This window comes from Coturnix japonica, chromosome 12 (assembly GCF_054131305.1).
Source record: "Coturnix japonica strain WE chromosome 12, WE-NBRP24, whole genome shotgun sequence".
Lineage (NCBI taxonomy): Eukaryota > Metazoa > Chordata > Aves > Galliformes > Phasianidae > Coturnix > Coturnix japonica.
The window spans coordinates 12,407,223-12,424,136 of NC_140674.1; the positions used below are offsets into that span (position 1 = coordinate 12,407,223).

The 16,914-nt window shown below is 37.9% G+C and overlaps 1 protein-coding gene across 13 annotated transcripts in view; it reads left to right on the forward strand.

Moving 5' to 3' along the window:
* ACAP2 (ArfGAP with coiled-coil, ankyrin repeat and PH domains 2) overlaps positions 1–16,914 on the forward strand; it is a 51,052-nt gene that overhangs the window by 25,389 nt on the left and 8,749 nt on the right. For 4 of the 13 annotated variants that reach the window (XM_015871661.3, XM_085513053.1, XM_085513046.1 and 1 more), the window contains exons 10-18: positions 4,964–5,076; positions 8,452–8,472; positions 10,951–11,002; positions 12,405–12,505; positions 13,309–13,414; positions 13,832–14,040; positions 14,244–14,313; positions 15,053–15,147; positions 16,553–16,740. In XM_015871661.3, coding sequence (XP_015727147.1) covers positions 4,964–5,076; positions 8,452–8,472; positions 10,951–11,002; positions 12,405–12,505; positions 13,309–13,414; positions 13,832–14,040; positions 14,244–14,313; positions 15,053–15,147; positions 16,553–16,740 — 955 coding nt within the window. The remainder of the gene's footprint in view (positions 1–4,963; positions 5,077–8,451; positions 8,473–10,950; positions 11,003–12,404; positions 12,506–13,308; positions 13,415–13,831; positions 14,041–14,243; positions 14,314–15,052; positions 15,148–16,552; positions 16,741–16,914) is intronic. The other 9 variants (XM_015871664.3, XM_015871668.3, XM_085513048.1 and 6 more) reach the window with 3 other exon arrangements.

The window sequence follows — 16,914 nt, forward strand, 5'->3', positions numbered from 1 at the left end:
TTGTCTCTTTCAGTGGATTTACTGATATGTTTTATGATAACACATAGATAAATGCAGTTAGGCTTTGGAAGGCATGCTTTACTGGAAATTCCTCTTATAGCTCCTCCATTATTTTTTTTTCCCCATTTTTTTTATTCAAACCTGTCTGTTTTATCTCCCACTTGCTTTTCCCAGCCTTCCCACCAAGTTTGTTTCCACTGCATCAGGAGTTCAGAATCTTGAACTGCCTTAGACCTCAGATCTTGTTCTTTACAGCACTTTGTCATCCTTTCAACCTGACCGGGATGTCAGCCTGTTTCTGTTTTCTGTCATGTTGCTTTTCACTGGGCTGCCCATTAGGGATATGTTCCCAAAATCTTCCAGCACCAAATCCTGACAAGTTTTATAACTATTGAAACTTCTTGAGTTGAATATCTCATGAAGTGTTTATGGATTTAATATACTGAAGTTTTAATCTGATGCTTCAGAATGATGCCTTTTCTTCATTGTGTGGATAGACAGCAGTTCCTTTTCTGAAATCTATAGGTAAGTGCACGTGTGCACACCTACCCACCCACTACCTGTGTTTGCATACATGTGCATATGCATGCAGAATAATTGCACTAATTAAATAACACATCACATCCTTATAATCATCATCTCCTTTAAATGGACTGTTACAAGAGTAGAGTAGTCATGGAAGGGTTTGGTCACCACTATAATTTGTTTTCTTAAGATAATTGCTGTTTGGTTTCTATTTCAAATTTGTGCTCTATTTACTCAGCAACTATACAAGAAGCCATTATTTTAGTGTAAGAAATGCTTTTTTGCTCCTCATTTTTTGAAGCAACATGTACTAGGGATTACCTGTTAATACATGTTGACTTATGAGATTTAAAAATCCCTTGCAAGCAGCATTATGGCCTTTTGGTTCCGTGACAGAGTAACATTTTGTTCTAAAACCAGGGAAATGGTACAGGAAGCATTTACATTGAGCCCCAAGTAGTGTTTTTGTTCTATTCAAATCCCACTTTCACTTGGAAAACAAACAAACAGAAAACCCTACCTGTAAAGAACTGTTCAGGAAACAGCTGTGGGGAGAGTGATTTGAGTAAATAACGAAATGGGAAACCAGATGCTACCATAGTCTTAAAGCAGTCGTTAACCAGAACTGCTGTTGAGACAAGTAATGCTTTTCTCAAAAGTGAAGATGTGCCAGTAATTCAAGTGGCTGTATGTTCAGTGATGGAGTTGACTTCTGGCCCTTTGTCTTGGATTGTAAACCTAGTTACTTAAATGTGGTGTTGTTCTGAGCTCTTCATTAAGGGACTTTCATCATGAGCATAATAACAACTTATTCTTTCAGTTTGCCTGTGCAATGGAAGCAACTTCCCAAAAGGGGGGGTTGCATGGTGAATGTCTTCTGTTTTGGTGTATGCTGGAGCAACTTTCCAAACTATTCTTTTCTTTGGTATTTGTTCTCCATTATTTACTGCCTTGTAAAAAAAGGACTTTAATTTTCCTTGAAGAAGCAGAATACAAAATGTCAAACAATATCTTTGCTTACAAATTCAAGTTTAGAACACTGATGTGCTCCTGATGGTTTCTGAGTAAAAAGGACTCATGTGGCTTTTGTGATGTGCTGGCAGTCAGCTCTGCCACTAAAAGATAGAGTTTGGGATGTTTTACTCACAGGAAAATAATGCGTGGAGAAACACAAAGAAAACGTGAGCTGTGAAATGTCTCCAGTGTATGTGATACATTTCTAAGTCGGTTTAAAAATGCATTCACTGAAGCACTGTTGAGCAGCACGCTGGGACCTACCAGCTTAACTGTAAATGCAGGAAGGAAAGTTTTTCCATTGCCAGCTGATTTCCTATTCCTTGTGGACACATTTTTTTGTGTGGACACAAAAGCTGCCATAAAAGCATGCTGTATATTTCATCTGTATAACTCATTTCTGTGTCTTCCAGTAGATGGCCAGCCTTGAATAATTGATACCAGAATAGAAACCAAAGATGTTAATTCCTTTAATCTTAATTAAATGTACAGAATCACACTACTGTGTAAGCTTCATAATACTAGTTTAATTTTCTGAATTCCAATCAGGTGAAGCGTACTCCAGACCTCACTATCTCCTAATGAGCAAATAAATGATATTTAAAATGCTCCTTATTGGCTGTGTGTTTGTTTAAGGAATATAAGACTCTGAGTCATGCAGAGTGACTGGATTTATTAACATGTGATTCTCTTATGCGGGTTACTGGAAAGATAAGGATGTATTTCTCTCCACCCCTGATTATTTTTTGTGGTACGTTAAACTTTTCCACGATCCAAGACAAAAATAAATTATGATGTGTGACTTCTTTTCCCTCTTCTTTAATTATAAATTAAGAGACGTTAAGATCAGACTAAGGTCATCTAGTTTTCCTTCTTTAATTTCTTTAATAGCAATGAAGGCAGTTAAGTGCTGTTTTACTGACTGCAACTTTCAGTGATGTTTAATGGATAAAGCACAGGGAAGCTTTAGTCCCCTCCCCCAGGCTGGTAGTGTGAGCACTGTTAGAGCTTCATGTCTGCATACTTTTGTGCTTTTATCTGCTCTGTGAAGGTGCGAGTCATTCAGGAAAGCCATTGAAAATAACCCCAAAGGCATTTCACGAGGAAGGCTTATTATTTTAGACAACTTGGGCTGAGAAGGTAGCGAGATAAATGATCCTGTTAACATGGTGTGTGTCCTCAGAGCTTAAATCAGTTTCATTGGAAAAGACAGTTGCATTTTCTGCAGAAGTTTTCCATACTTGAAGGAAAATGTGATTACATGGTAGTTTGGGCAGAAAGGACTGAGAGAATGCGTATTATCTTTCGCTAGTCGAGGAGTCCAGGAGTCACTGAGGCAGGAAGATGCAAATCTTTAGCAGGTTTCATTATGTTTGGGAGCTGGTAAGTTGGAGGGATTTGTGATTTGGGGGGAGGGAAGGGGAAAGAGTTGCCCTTTTTTTCCCTCTTCTCAGTGGAAAGGAAAGGATTTTTTTCCAGAAAAGACTTCAAGCAATTTGAGAATGTTTTTGTATGTTATATAAGCTGTAATGCTATGTTAAAACTACCATGATAAGGGCTTTGTGAGGTCTTTAATGCTCAGTACGTTCTAATCTAGAAAAAAGGCAGAAAATCAAGGTCATGAGATACTGAATAATGCAAAAGTGTTTGATTTTTGTGAAGCTTTTATTTGTAATCTGTCTATAAGAAGTTTTGCAGTGATCTTCTACCTGTGAATTAATAAAAATCTACATTTTGCATTTCAAATTTAACCCCTCTATTAAGATGGGCAGTGAAACACGTGAGTCGCTACATGAAATCTGCTGCTGTGCAGTTTGTGTGGAAAAGTGCCTGCTTTTCCAACAATGTTTATGAAATATTCAGCCTCCCCAGTATTTAAAGGATTTTTGAGTTATGAGGCTATTTTCAGTAATGTCTCTCATGCCCTCATTGAGGAGAAGCCATATGTTGCTCCTCTAACTTAAGGACATATTTTACTAACCACGAAGTTCAGTAATAACACGAATATTTTTATTTATTTTATATTATTTATATTATTTTGATCTTTGGATATAGTTTGTAGCAAATGATGTAATTCCATGTGTGCTGCTTCTTGCATCCTTAGCAGCAGTTTGTGCCTTGCTCAATGAGCAGGTAAGGTCAGCTTGTCTTAATTAGACAAGTCTGAAAGCAAGTAAGAAAGAAGTGGAAAATTGGTATTTCTTCTCTTATCTGAGGAGCTACAGAGATAAGTTGGAGATAGTTGCTTAAAACCCAAATCTATAGGGAGATATATACATTAACAGCACTGCCTCTGTTGCTGACAGAGCTCCACCACTTCAAGTTGGTCAGTTTTCTTCTCTCATTTATTTAAATGTATTTATTTGTGGGATGTAAATAAATAATACTTCATAGTTTGGTACTGTAACTTTTCAGGGAATGAGATCTCTGTTCCTTCTCCCAGGCTTTTATTTCTGAGCTTTCATGTGCACAGAAATTGAGGGAGGTGCTAGAAGTTTAATGTGTTTGAATGTCTACTTATGCTTGTCCTGATATGAATGAGATCATAGAATGACAGAGTGAGTCACAGAATGGAGCTTGGGTTGGAATAAACCTTCAAGACAGTTCCAACCCTCTGCCCTGGGCAGGTTTGCCACCCATTAAGCTCCATGCAAACTGGCCTTGAATATTTCCTGGGATGAGGCACCCACAGCTCTCTGGGCAGTAGTGACTGTGTCTCACCACCCTCTAAGTGAAGAATTTCTTCCAAACAACTAATCTAAATCTCCCTCCTTAGTTTAAAACTGAGCCCCTGCTCTGTCTCATCACTGTCTGCATGTGTAAGAGCTGAGCAGATGATTTGGACCTCTGTGAAAAAATAAATCTGAGAGCGTTGGAGAAATCCCATTTATGACTATGTGTGCAAAGCTCAGGAAAGATGCAAGGACAGAGACTTAAAATGTAGGGGATCATTACCTACAAAGTGCTCATTGTAGGTTTTCAGTAGCTGTCAACACTTATTAGGTATTAACAACATATGCTAGATATTAATGTAATGATAGCTTTTAACATGATTTTTTGTACATGGTTTAGCTTCTAGAAAATATGTTATGTGTGTTGTCTAGAACGTAGCCAGGTGTGCACCTCTTCTTTGAAATACAGCTGTTCTGATTCAGAGACTTTCCTTGTCCTCTCTTGTTCTTTCATGCACTTTGTGAAGATGGTAAAATAAATAGAGGTTTCTGACCTATTAAAATAAAAATCATCTCCAGCATGTGATCTCCTAAAAATACATTTCAAAAAAGGTGGTGGGGCTTAAAGTCAATGTTACCAGCTGAACACTAACCCTAAATAATTACTCTTTTTGACACAGCCAATACCTGAACTTCTAATTGAATCTACAATGTGCTATTGTTTTTTTTCTTGTCTCCTTCCTTTGTATTAGGATTACTCTGGTGATGATACGAAACTAGAATACAATGTAGATGCAGCCAATGGTATTGTTATGGAAGGCTATCTGTTCAAGCGAGCCAGCAATGCCTTCAAGACATGGAACAGGTAATTACTCAGAACCTCTGTTTTTTTAAGAGACTGCTTGTTAAGCTCAGTTCTGCTCTGACTTATAACCTGTGCAGCTGACTGATTCCACGGATCCAACAGAACCCTTGGATCGCTCTGTGAGTTTATGTAGAGAATACTTCTTAGCCATTTTTCTTTATTGCATCTCCTAGACGTTTTTAGGCCTTTTGTAAGAATGTATCTTGAAGTTTGGAGAAGTCCTCTGTATGGAAGGCTTGTTCATTGTCTGTGGTCTGGCTCTGCCAATGCATTTTGATCTTTTATTTTGAAACAGAGCGTTACGATTATATGTAGCTTGCTATTTGAACATGTATGCTGGGAAACTAAGTGTTAGGTGGTGGTGTAGAATAGAAGCTGCACAGCTATTGGAAGCAGGGGAACATAGCAGAGAACTCAAGAACTGTTGTTTTTCCTTAAAGATAAGCGTTGTTGTTCTTTACAATTCCTGTGCTGTGCAGTAACTTCTGTGTAGTAGTTTTGATGGTCCTGTTGGGAATTCAAAATACACTGTCAGTCTTGTCTGTTTAAAGATGTTTATTTTACTATTGTTTAAATATTTTTATTAGTGAACAGGATATCTTTCACATTTCCAGTGGTTTTTCCACATTTTTTCAAGGAAATGGATGCTTGAGCATTTACGATATAGTTGAATGCAGTTCTTCAGTTGTAAAGTTAGTTTGATATAGAGCTGATCTTACTGTCTCTCACTCTGCAGTTTTGCAACAGTGCTTCTGTTAAGCAGTTTGCTGTACTTTGAAGGTCAGGGTCTGCATTTGGCTCTGCGACCACTTCCAACCTTAATTCCATAATTCTTTAACATCTTGGAATGTCACAAGTCAATAGGAAATTGGGATTGCTTCACGTAAATACAGACTGCTGCAGTTGAATAGAGCATATTTACATTAGCAAGTGTTGTGCAGCTCGTGTAAGGGACTTGCCATGGACTATCTCTAGTCCGGTCCTGTGGTCTGATTATTTGTAATTGTGGTGTACCTCCTGCCTTAGTTTTACCCACATGAATCTAGAGTTCTCCAAGACAAATCTGTGAGGCACCAACGAATGAAGAAGGGATAAAACTAGCAGATACGTTTCAAAAGCCCATTCCTGGTCAGAGGTAAAATGTTGGTGTAAGTAGAGTAAGCACATTTTGAGAAAAACTCTACAGTAACAGGGCAGGAAACTATCTTCCACTGAATCTACAACAGGTTCAGAGAGTCCTTTTTGTGGGGTGTTTTGCAAGGTTATCTGCAGCCTCTTGATAAGTGACTGAAAACAAAACTCCTGCTTCAGGTTCTTCTGTTGTATGTTATAAAGGCTTTGCTCACTGGGAATGTAACAGAGAAGTCGTAATTAACAAAAGCCATAGTGTGAGTTTACATATTTGAGCATCTACAATTAAAATGTTTGAACAATGTCATTTAAGAGAGCCAAGATAAGCAGCTCAGTAATAAGTCGGAGCTAACCTACTTTAATACGTAGTTTATATTTGCTTGCAATTTTTTTCTGTTTGCCACAAGAGTATTCAATAGAGATAAGCCTTTAATCTGTTTTAATCTGAAGTTTCATAGCTTATCTCATTGTCCTGGGCTAGTTGGATGTGTCAGAACTAGGCAGTGAGTAGCGTTTGATAAGCCATCTATCAATGTGGCTTAGAAGCCATGGTTTTAATTTTGTGTTTCATACAGTCACAAACCATTGTTGTCTGCAGTGAAACTATTAGTTAAGCTACATAAAATAAAAACCTTAATGAAGACAGCTGTTAGTTATTTGATCTATCCTCATTCTTCATGTTTTAATAAAACAGAAAAGGTTTATCCTGTTTTTATTCCTGGATATATTTGTTACTGCTTGCTGTGTTGAAGGCACTGAAGTAACTTTTGCCCTTCTGTTGTGGGTTTCCACTGATGGAGTGCTTTACTTCCTTATTATTGCAGTTTCACCTTCACAGAGGCAGTACTGACTGAAATTCAGACAGTTTGTTGGAGGCTGGAGCGTGCTTCCAGCCACAGGAAAGGCCTGTCCCCACTTCAAACAGTTCTGAGTGTAAAAATGTACAATAAAGGAAATATTGGAGAAGGAAACAAAAAGAGAATGATGTATTTTATATGAGGGAATTCAGAGCAGAGAACTGAGGACCTTGTGACAGATAGGCTATTTTCAGTCTCCCTGTCAGGTAGGTAGTTTACTTCTTTGTGATGGACCTGTCTTTTGTGAGAAGGCAAAGGATGGAGAATCAACCAGCTGAAACAAAACCGCACAAAGCTCTTCTGGAGGGAAATGCTGGAGTTTCCTGGTGATCAGGACGATGGCGATGTCACTTATCCCAGCTAACTGCTGTCAGTAATGCCAGCTGAAATATGGTTGTTTCTCTTTTCTCTTTGTCAGTATCAGTGTTTTGATGGTTTGAGAGTTTTTAAAGTATTAATTGATAACAATATTATGAAAAGGAAAAAAATAAATAAATCACTGCATTTGCCAGTGTTAAAAACATGGACCAGGGAATGGTACAGTGAACTTCTCCTGGCTTGGACACATCACTATGATTCCATCAGATAATGTTGTGATGCTTCTGTGCATCCGTGGGCTCTGTTCTGGATTATCCTTGGACAGCTCCAGTTGCTGCAGGGGGAAAAATTTCAAATCCCAGTTATTTTTTGCTGGGATGGTGTCGTTTCTTCCCTGGGCAGTTGGCAGCTCGGTTGACTTGTCCAAAGACTGCAGTTAATTTGCACTTTTGCATCAGGTGTGCAAAATTATTTGGGACAATTCTGTTTGGTGCTCACCTGATAAATAGTTTGTGAGCAGGTTAAGATGTAAACTATAAGAGCTGCTTGTCGTTTGGCATTGCTTTGTTCTGAAAGAGCTTAAGGTTTTGGAATCTTTATACTGTATCTGCGTGTATGTGTGTACTATGAATACTTGCATGGAAGCCAGATTCAGTACTGGGAAGCCCCACAGCAACTGGCATGGAGACCTGGTTTTGGAATGTAGATAGATAGATAGATAGATAGATAGATAATATCTTTTTGTACACAGATTTTCTGGAGGTATCAGGAAATGAAATCAATTGAATTTATTGTGAAACAATAGGCGGAAGACCTTTGGTTCTTAGAAATTCAGATTGAAAATGGGTCTGTGTTAAGAAATGTACGTGTGACTAAGAAAAGCCTTTATGAAACAGTATGTTCTGAATAGTTTTTAGGTTGGATGTGTTAGGCAGGTGTTTTCCTTTTTAATTCGGCTGTATTTTCAGATCATGCTAATTCTTTGCTTATTTTGCTCATTTTGCATTTTTTCATTCCTGTTCCTCCTTTCCCTTATGTTTTAATCCTACCCCGTTTTTTCACATGACAGGAAAAAGCCAGATCACATCAGGTACCAACCAGCTTCTTTTATACCTTCCCAATGTTTCTTTGGCACGCAAAAAGCTCTAATTAACCCCGCATTTAATTTTGATTACTTGCAATGGATGTAAAGTGGCTCAGTCTAAGAAAATAACAGAAGGATTCTGCCTGGGATGCCAATTTGCTGCTCAACACTTGTAAAAGAATTAGTAAGATGGAGCTAGTTTTAGCTACAAAGGAATTAAAGTTTATGCACTCAGACTTCTGAGCATATGAGATCAATGTTTTGACTTCTTTCCTCTGTAGATTGATGGTTTTTCTCTCACCAACTACACTGGAAATAGAAATGTAACTTTTGAATGTTGTGCATTCTTAATCGCTGTTCTATGTGAATGCCGATGGCAACCAATTAAGAAAATTGTTTCCTTTTGTAAATGAATAAGCATAATTCAATGTAACATTCAAATAGTTTAACATGATTTTCTTATTGTTTAGTACTACTTGTAGCTCTCAGAAATATGAAACGATTTTCAATTAGCGGTGTTGTTTTCTATTTAAGAAACGCTTCTTTTTTAATTGCGTGGGTGAGAATGATTGGAACCCATTTAGTTTCTAAACCCAAACAGCTGTATTGAAGTACTCCCATAAACTCCACAAGGCAGTGCCAACTGCTTTAAGATTTCCCCAGAGGAGTTTTTTTCTGTTTCACTGTTCTTTTCTCCTGCCCATTAACAGAAGTTTACATCTGAAGAAACTTTCAGCAGAGCAGCACCTCTGGCCTAAAGGGGCACGAACAGGAGATAGATATACCCTACAACAGCTGCTTCAGTACATATGCTATAGCTCAAAAGTTCCTGCCTGTTAATGCTGCAAGCCCCCAGAGCTCTGTTTGCAACAGTAGTTTATTAATTAATTAGTTTGAATTTACAAAACAACATCAAACTTTTGGCCTGATTAAGATGGCTGTGGTGCTGATATGGCAGAAGGGAGGCTGCCACCTATATATATGCTAATATAATACCCCTCCCACACACATAGCCCATCCCCAAATGCTTTTTGACTGAACTTGGCAAGTTCCCTTGAAGGCTGCATTTCCCTAATGCAGGTCACTGTTCTGCGTTATTCTGCTCCATTATCTTAATGCAAAAAGTTGAGGGCTGTTGTGGTGGAAATCCAATATTGAAAGGAGATTCTGTTGTTGTTTTTAAAATGAAATACATCTGCACAACATTTGAAAGAATACTTGTAAAAAGGTAGAATCTCATCTGTCCACTAAGTATTAACTTTTCTAACAAATACTAGCTTTCCTGATTGGAATCTAACTGTCTCATGTATTTTAATTTTTCCTTTTATATTTTCTTAACAATCTCTGTGTGCTTCTTTCTATGAATGGCTTGTGGTGATCGAACACACTTACGGAGCCCTCTTGTTACTAATTTTAGTGAACCATAGCTTGATATTCACAAGTTCGTACTGCAGCGTGTCTTGCTCTTCACAGTATTTGCACACTGTTGGCACTCCAACTAGTTGGCTGTGCAGAAAACAGGGATGTGCAGTATGCATAAATGGGATATTTGTGGTAACTGAGCCGTTATGTTACGGTGAGCACAGGTTCATATTATAAACCTGTACAAAACCAATGCGTACAAACTTCACTGCAGGACTGAATTGATTTTTGTATTATGAAGTTTTTGTGCAGCTCAAAACCAATGAGAACTGGTTCCCTTTTGTGCATCCCCAGCAGAGCCAGAGGCCGATGGCCGTGTTTGCTTCTGTTTTCGTATCTGGTGATCTGACAGATGCAGTTCTAGATCTGAGATGCTCAGAATTTTTTCCAAAACATGGACTGTTCTTCCATTTGCTGTGAATTGTATCCCATCTGAGCAGGAGTTGGACTAGGAAGGGGGACTATTTTTTTCCTTTATAAGTTATCTTTTGGATTTTATTGGATGCCTTAATTTATTTTTTAATAATTTCTATAAAAAGAATGAGTAAGATCCTACTTAATAGTTGCTTTGTGTTTAGATGCAATATTTCCTATCTAAGAAACGCCAATGTTGAAAGCCTTCCATAGCATAGCAATAGTCTAGTTTTGTCTAAGGGTTAGGTAAGTTCTTTGAGAGCTCTATTCCTGACAGTATCTCAGGAGTAGTTAAAATGCTTTAGTACTTTCATTATTTAAGCTATTGTTAACTTGAAGTTGTAGTTTGCTGCTAAAATATAGATGTAAACGTTCTTTGAAATGAAAATGTTTTGTATCTTAGCTTTACTAATGTCATAACACGAATGTATTTGTTCAGGATTCAATTATTTGAACCTTGCTTTCTTTTTTTGTTTCGTCTCTGCTCTCTTTTTCTCATGAAATACTTGTCCAAACTGACTGCAGAATTAATACCATGAATTCTTTTTCACTTACAGTCTCTCTGTAGACTGTATCATAGTATATATCAGTCAAATAAGTACTGTGAAATCGGTTTCATATTGTTTGAATGTCTCTTTGTTTGAATAGGCGCTGGTTCTCCATACAGAATAACCAACTCGTGTACCAGAAGAAATTTAAGGTAGGTATGAAAAGCTGTCTTGGGACAGTTAGATGTGGATGTTGGTCTTCCTCATCAGGGTAAGAGAAGCATAGAGTTGGCATGGGTGTCCTACCTGGTCTTGAACAACAACTTGAGTACTTCATATTCTAAATGTCATGGGTTACCTAGATTTACATTACAAAACCATGATGCTAAATTAGTTGTGCGCTTTTTAAGTGCAATGTTCATCTCATTTTACAGATTTACAGAACTTGTTAGCAATGCTTTATTTGTTGTGCTTTTTGTTACCTTGTTGCAGAGAAGACTCACAGGGAGCACTGAGAGCTGCTGATAACAAAAGGCTTGTGTACGCTTGCTGGCAGACTGAGTGCTGCACAGTGTTCTTTGGGCAAGTCCGTAAGGATTTGCTCTTTCCTGTTACTGGCTGGACTCTCAAACCCAGTTTTGCAATCGTAGAGAGGAGAAAATGGCATGAAAGTATTTATTACAGATGCTCTGTACACATACCTAATACTGAAAGTGTAAGGCAACTCAGCAGTTGTTGTCTGTTGTGGCAAAGTACAACCTTTCATGTCTGCTGTGTACAACAGCAGCTAAAGCAGCTCAACCCCATGCTGAGAAGTCAGCTTTGTCAACTAGCATTTGGGCAAGTCTCCCTCTGATTTACTCTTCTAAGAAACACTTTGTGCACCCCATAGCTGTAACTGCTCTTTGTGGAAGAAAAACAGAAATAAAAGTAGAGAACTGAATGGAGAAGGCAGTAAGTAAATAAAGGGAAGTTTATCGTTACGGATTATTCGTCAGCCCAGGTTCAGAGCCTACTGCTTGTTAACTGATATGCTATCAGATCAGGAGATAAACGAACTTTGGTTTTGTGGTTGGATAGGAAACAAGTGGTGGAATTCATGTTAGTACATTTTGGGCTCTTTCTGATTGTGAATTGCAGTTGTGTTTTGATACATTTTTTATATTACAAAAAGCACCTTTAAAATTGCATACTTCTAGAATGGATATATTTGGAGTTGTATCAAGTTTTCAAAACCACTGCATTGTGGCTTCTCAATTTTGTACTTGGTGCATAAAATGTGTCTTATTTAGGTGTAACCTGTCTGATTTCTGTAGAAGTTAGTAGCACATCCTCTCAGGAAGTATCTTTGAGCTCCTTTAAATGCTGTTTTATGAGCTGTTGATTATTTACTAGATTGGGTTATAGATGGCAAGACAACCTCAGAATTCTCACAGAATATGACTGAGCATGGAAATTGAAATAAGTATTTCCTGCCAAGTATGTCCAATATCACTTATTTCAAATTTCATTTCTGAAGGAAAAATGTATGTGAAGCAGTAAAATTAAATGAGAAATAATTTGAGGGCATCAGCAACTTTCTTTCATCTCTGCCTATTATGTTTTCTCTCCTAGGATAATCCCACGGTAGTTGTTGAAGACTTGCGGCTTTGCACGGTTAAACACTGCGAAGACATAGAAAGACGTTTTTGTTTTGAGGTGGTTTCTCCAACAAAGTAAGGAGAAGTGATGGAGCGTGTTTATTTAAAAATTAAATGGATAAATAACGTTGTTAGATTCAGTTGCCTTGGAACACAGGATGAACGCGTCTCTTGGGACAAATCAAAACAGGAAAAATATCTGAGCAATTCTGTTCTCTGAAACTTTGGCTGGGAGAAAGTGATGCTGTGTGAAGTATTCCTAGTATTTAATTTACTTCTGGCATTAAAATAAACATGTGTTCCTATGCTTTATGTCTTGTAGTCATGGAGCTGTTGTGGTTTAGTTAGTAGTAGCTGGTTTTAATTATCAAGCTGCTTAGTAGCTAGAAAGTAGCTAATGAGAAACAAGCAAAGAATAAGTTTTCCTTTGACTGTCCATATGAAAAAATAGTTTTGCTTTGGTTTTTTTCCTCATAGCTTTCAAGTCATTTTCTCTTTGTTTTGGTGAATGAATTAGGGACTGATAGCTGCCCCTTGTGTAGACACTCATGGAGGTAAATCATGTATGAGTGAGGACCAGAGATTTGGAATAAAAAAAAAATTAAGGAATAGGAGATTAAGCAATTCTCTGGGTTATTTGAAGAGTCATATCCATGTATTAAGGTTACCTCTAAGTAGTTTTGAAACCAGGAGTTTGCAGGTCATAAAGTCAGCTGCCTTATCTGGAAATAAGTGGATTTATTTCATGGTGCACAATAAGCAATAAACATATGTTGACAGCAACAAACTTTGACAAGGCTCTATGTTGGATTGAACTTGTTTGATGTCAGCTTCTTGTTTGGCCTCTGTGTCTGAGGGCATTATGTGCTTCTCCACAGAAGCTGCATGCTCCAAGCTGACTCGGAAAAGCTGCGGCAGGCATGGATTAAGGCTGTTCAGACCAGTATTGCTACAGCATACAGAGAGAAAGGGGACGAATCTGAGGTGAGTTTAAAAACCTACCAAACAGCAACTATTTTTAGATCTTAAGGAGTGAAAATAGCAGGAACTTCTGGAAAGAAGGGAACTAAAAATAAAATAAAACCCATTGTTTGTGTAGTGGAAAATGCAACGAAATTTTGAAGACTGATCATCTCATTTGTCTTCCTTTCCATCTTACTGCATTTCTTTGGCCTGTGTGTTTTGAAGTTTTTCTGTTGCATCATCATAATTTGTTGGATTGTCGGATACTCTCACATTGCAGTCTGTGTTACTTCTAAAAAGCTGAAGATATTTTCCAGTTCAGTGGCTTTCCTTACCTTTAAATGCAGAGGCTTTTTTTCTCGAATTCTAGCGTGCTGTCAGTATTTCATTATTCACAGGATCTTCTTTAACACTGTGCATTTTTTGTTTCTTTTTCAGAAACAGGAAAAGAAATCTTCCCCTTCTACTGGGAGCCTGGAATCTGGCAGCGAGACAAAAGAGAAGTTGTTAAAGGGAGAAAGCGCTCTACAGCGAGTTCAGTGTATTCCTGGTAATGCTGCCTGCTGTGACTGTGGTTTGGCAGATCCTCGCTGGGCCAGCATCAACCTTGGAATCACGCTGTGCATCGAGTGCTCTGGGATACACAGGTTGGTGGGCTCTTCAGAACTATAATTCATTTAAATTGGAAATGCGATGTTTGCTTCTTAAAATGCACATTAAGGCAAGGTTGGAAACTCCTTTTAGAAATCAGAGTGAAAGTAACATGCTTTATTTGCATAAACCAATGCAAAGTTATCTGAAATAAGACAGAGCATGTTGTTACAAGCTGCTGTTTCTTTTTGCTATTTAGGAGCTTAGGAGTCCACTTCTCAAAAGTAAGATCCCTGACCCTGGATTCATGGGAACCTGAACTTCTGAAGGTAGGATGTTCTTTTTGAAACAAGAGCTTCTATCTGCTGCTCAGGTTATTGGTCTAAAGCCGAGGCATCTGAATGTTCATGCAGGAAAAAATTGCATTTGTACTCAGTGCATCTCTTCTGCTTTTGAGTAGAAAGTTTGTAATGATGTATTTGTTAACTCATGCTGCTTTTATACAGCTTGCTGGATTAGTAGCCATTCTTGATGCATACTTTCCATGTATGTGTTGATAATGAGGTGGTAGAAAGAAAGTCAGAAGAAAAATACTTGCAGTGCTCCATGTCCTGTTCACATACGTAAGATCTTAATGTTCTACATGGTAGTAGAAGCAAGTAATCTTTCCACTCTTGTCTTGGACAAGATGGATCAGAATTGAGTAAATTGTGTCTTGCCAGATGGGATAAGAACTAACAGCAAAGCCTGATGGAAAGCAATGCTTTTGAGGCCCACAGCTGTCATAATGATTGCAGGAAAAAAAGATTATTGATATTCATTTTCTTAATCCTGTTTCGGAAGGGGATTGTACTTAACAAAAATACAGTTAATGTAATCTTACACTGTTTGGTCCCTTTATTTGCTGATATTTCTTTATTATGAAATAAACCCATGCATATTTTTCTAAGGGAACTCATAAAACTTAGTGAAAATACCGAGCTTTAAAAATAGTCTAAGGTAAAACTACTAAATAAGTAGATAAAGCCATTTGCAATTGTATTTGAATTTATTTATTTTTCTTCGTAGCTTATGTGTGAATTAGGAAATGATGTTATAAATAGAATATATGAAGCAAAGTTGGAAAAAGTGGGAGTAAAGAAGCCTCAGCCTGGAAGCCAAAGGTAGTAATGTGTTCTATTTTCATTTGTTCATCCTTTCATTATAGTGATAAATTATATTAAAATAAGCAATTTATGTCATCATTTAATACCAATGCTACTAACCTTCCCCTTCTTAGGTTATGATTTTTTTTCATTTCCTCTGAGTCTTACTTTGGATGACTTCAACTCCAGTGGTCTAATAACTGTGCTGATTTCCTTTGTCTTGTTACTTCCTCCAGCCTGATAAAGGTGCCGCCACTTGACTGTGTTTAACACTTCAATTTGCTCTTCTTTTCTCCTTATAAGCAGTGCATTTCTCCTGCTTCTTATCGGTATTCCTTTTGTTAGTTCCCTTTGGCTTCTATAATGCACTTCTTTTTCTGACCTCACTTCCTCCTCCTGATGCTCTGCCACATCAGTATGGGCAGATTGGGGTTGTTTCTTGTTTGCTTTGCACCATCTCAGCCAGCTCTTGTGTAAGGTGCCCTGGAAGGAACTTATGGCTTTGACTTTTGTGTACAGTGACTTTGTTCTTTCTTTGATTTTTGTTCCCTACTCCCCTGGAATGCTTTTTTCTCTTTCTTACTGTTGTCTACCATTTCTGTTTGTTAATGTTTTTGAAGGTAATTCCTAACATTTTGTTTCACCATAAAGAATAAGTCTTTTAAAGCTTTTTTCTAGCTTTCCAATTCTGTGCTGCTTGCTGTCAGAGTTTCATGCAGTAGAAAACTGTGATTTATAAGGTACTGACAATTTGGTGATGTTATAATAACATTAATACTGTAGGAGATGTGCCAGGTATTTTTTCTAGTGATAACTGCTTTTCAGCTACTTCAGCAGCAGCACTTTTCTAAGCTCTTTCATCATTTTGTCCCAATTGGCGTGTTGCATGAAGATAATACTGGGCTCAAGGAAAAAAGTACATAGCATGCATTCTGCAGCTGGTGGTTGTACCTACCTGGGGCTTTCATTTTTGCTTTCGCATACAGTCTTGATGGTCCTTTAAGAAATGTTGTTACTGAAGCACCTAAATGTGTGTGATATTAGTTGGTTATTGGCCATATAGAAAATATGCAGAAGCGCTTTATATCAAGAGTTAGCGTGCAGTAACTAATGTTTTTCTCCCACATGCTGCTTTCTACAGTGTCTGCCTGAAAGAGAACGTACTTATACAAATATAGCATTTTCTTTTAACTTTCTCAACTTTTCATAAGCTGCATTCTTCTGAGGCTTATACAAAATTTCACCAGTAATCCAGAGAGAGTTGGATAATGTGCTCTTCACCGTTCTGAAACTGTCATTGAGTGTCCTACATGCAGAGCCAAAGTGCAGTTGGATTACTGGCATTAATATGAAGTGGGTGTTCTTGTAGAAAAAAAATAATAAAATCTGAGCTTACTAACTGCAGGCATTTTGTGTATGACAGACAAGAGAAGGAGGCGTACATCAAAGCAAAGTATGTGGAAAGAAAATTTGTAGAAAAGCAGCCTGCAACAGCATTGTCTCCGCTTGAATCCAGAACAAAAGTTATACCTCAAAGTCAGGAAGAGAAAAGGCACAGTGCTCCTGAAAAATCCCTCTTGGCAGTAGAACAAGGTGCGGCATCTCCAAGAGGTATCTACAAGTTTCTCTCCTTAGCTACGTTACACGTGTTCTTCTTAAAGTATTTGTAAAGCTTTTTGTATTTACTGACTTCCTGCCCCATGCAGAGTAGTCCTATCTCCATCAGTGGGTCATAGCTTAGTTCAGAGGTAGAGGGGGGAAAAAAAGGCATATTGAGAAATGTGC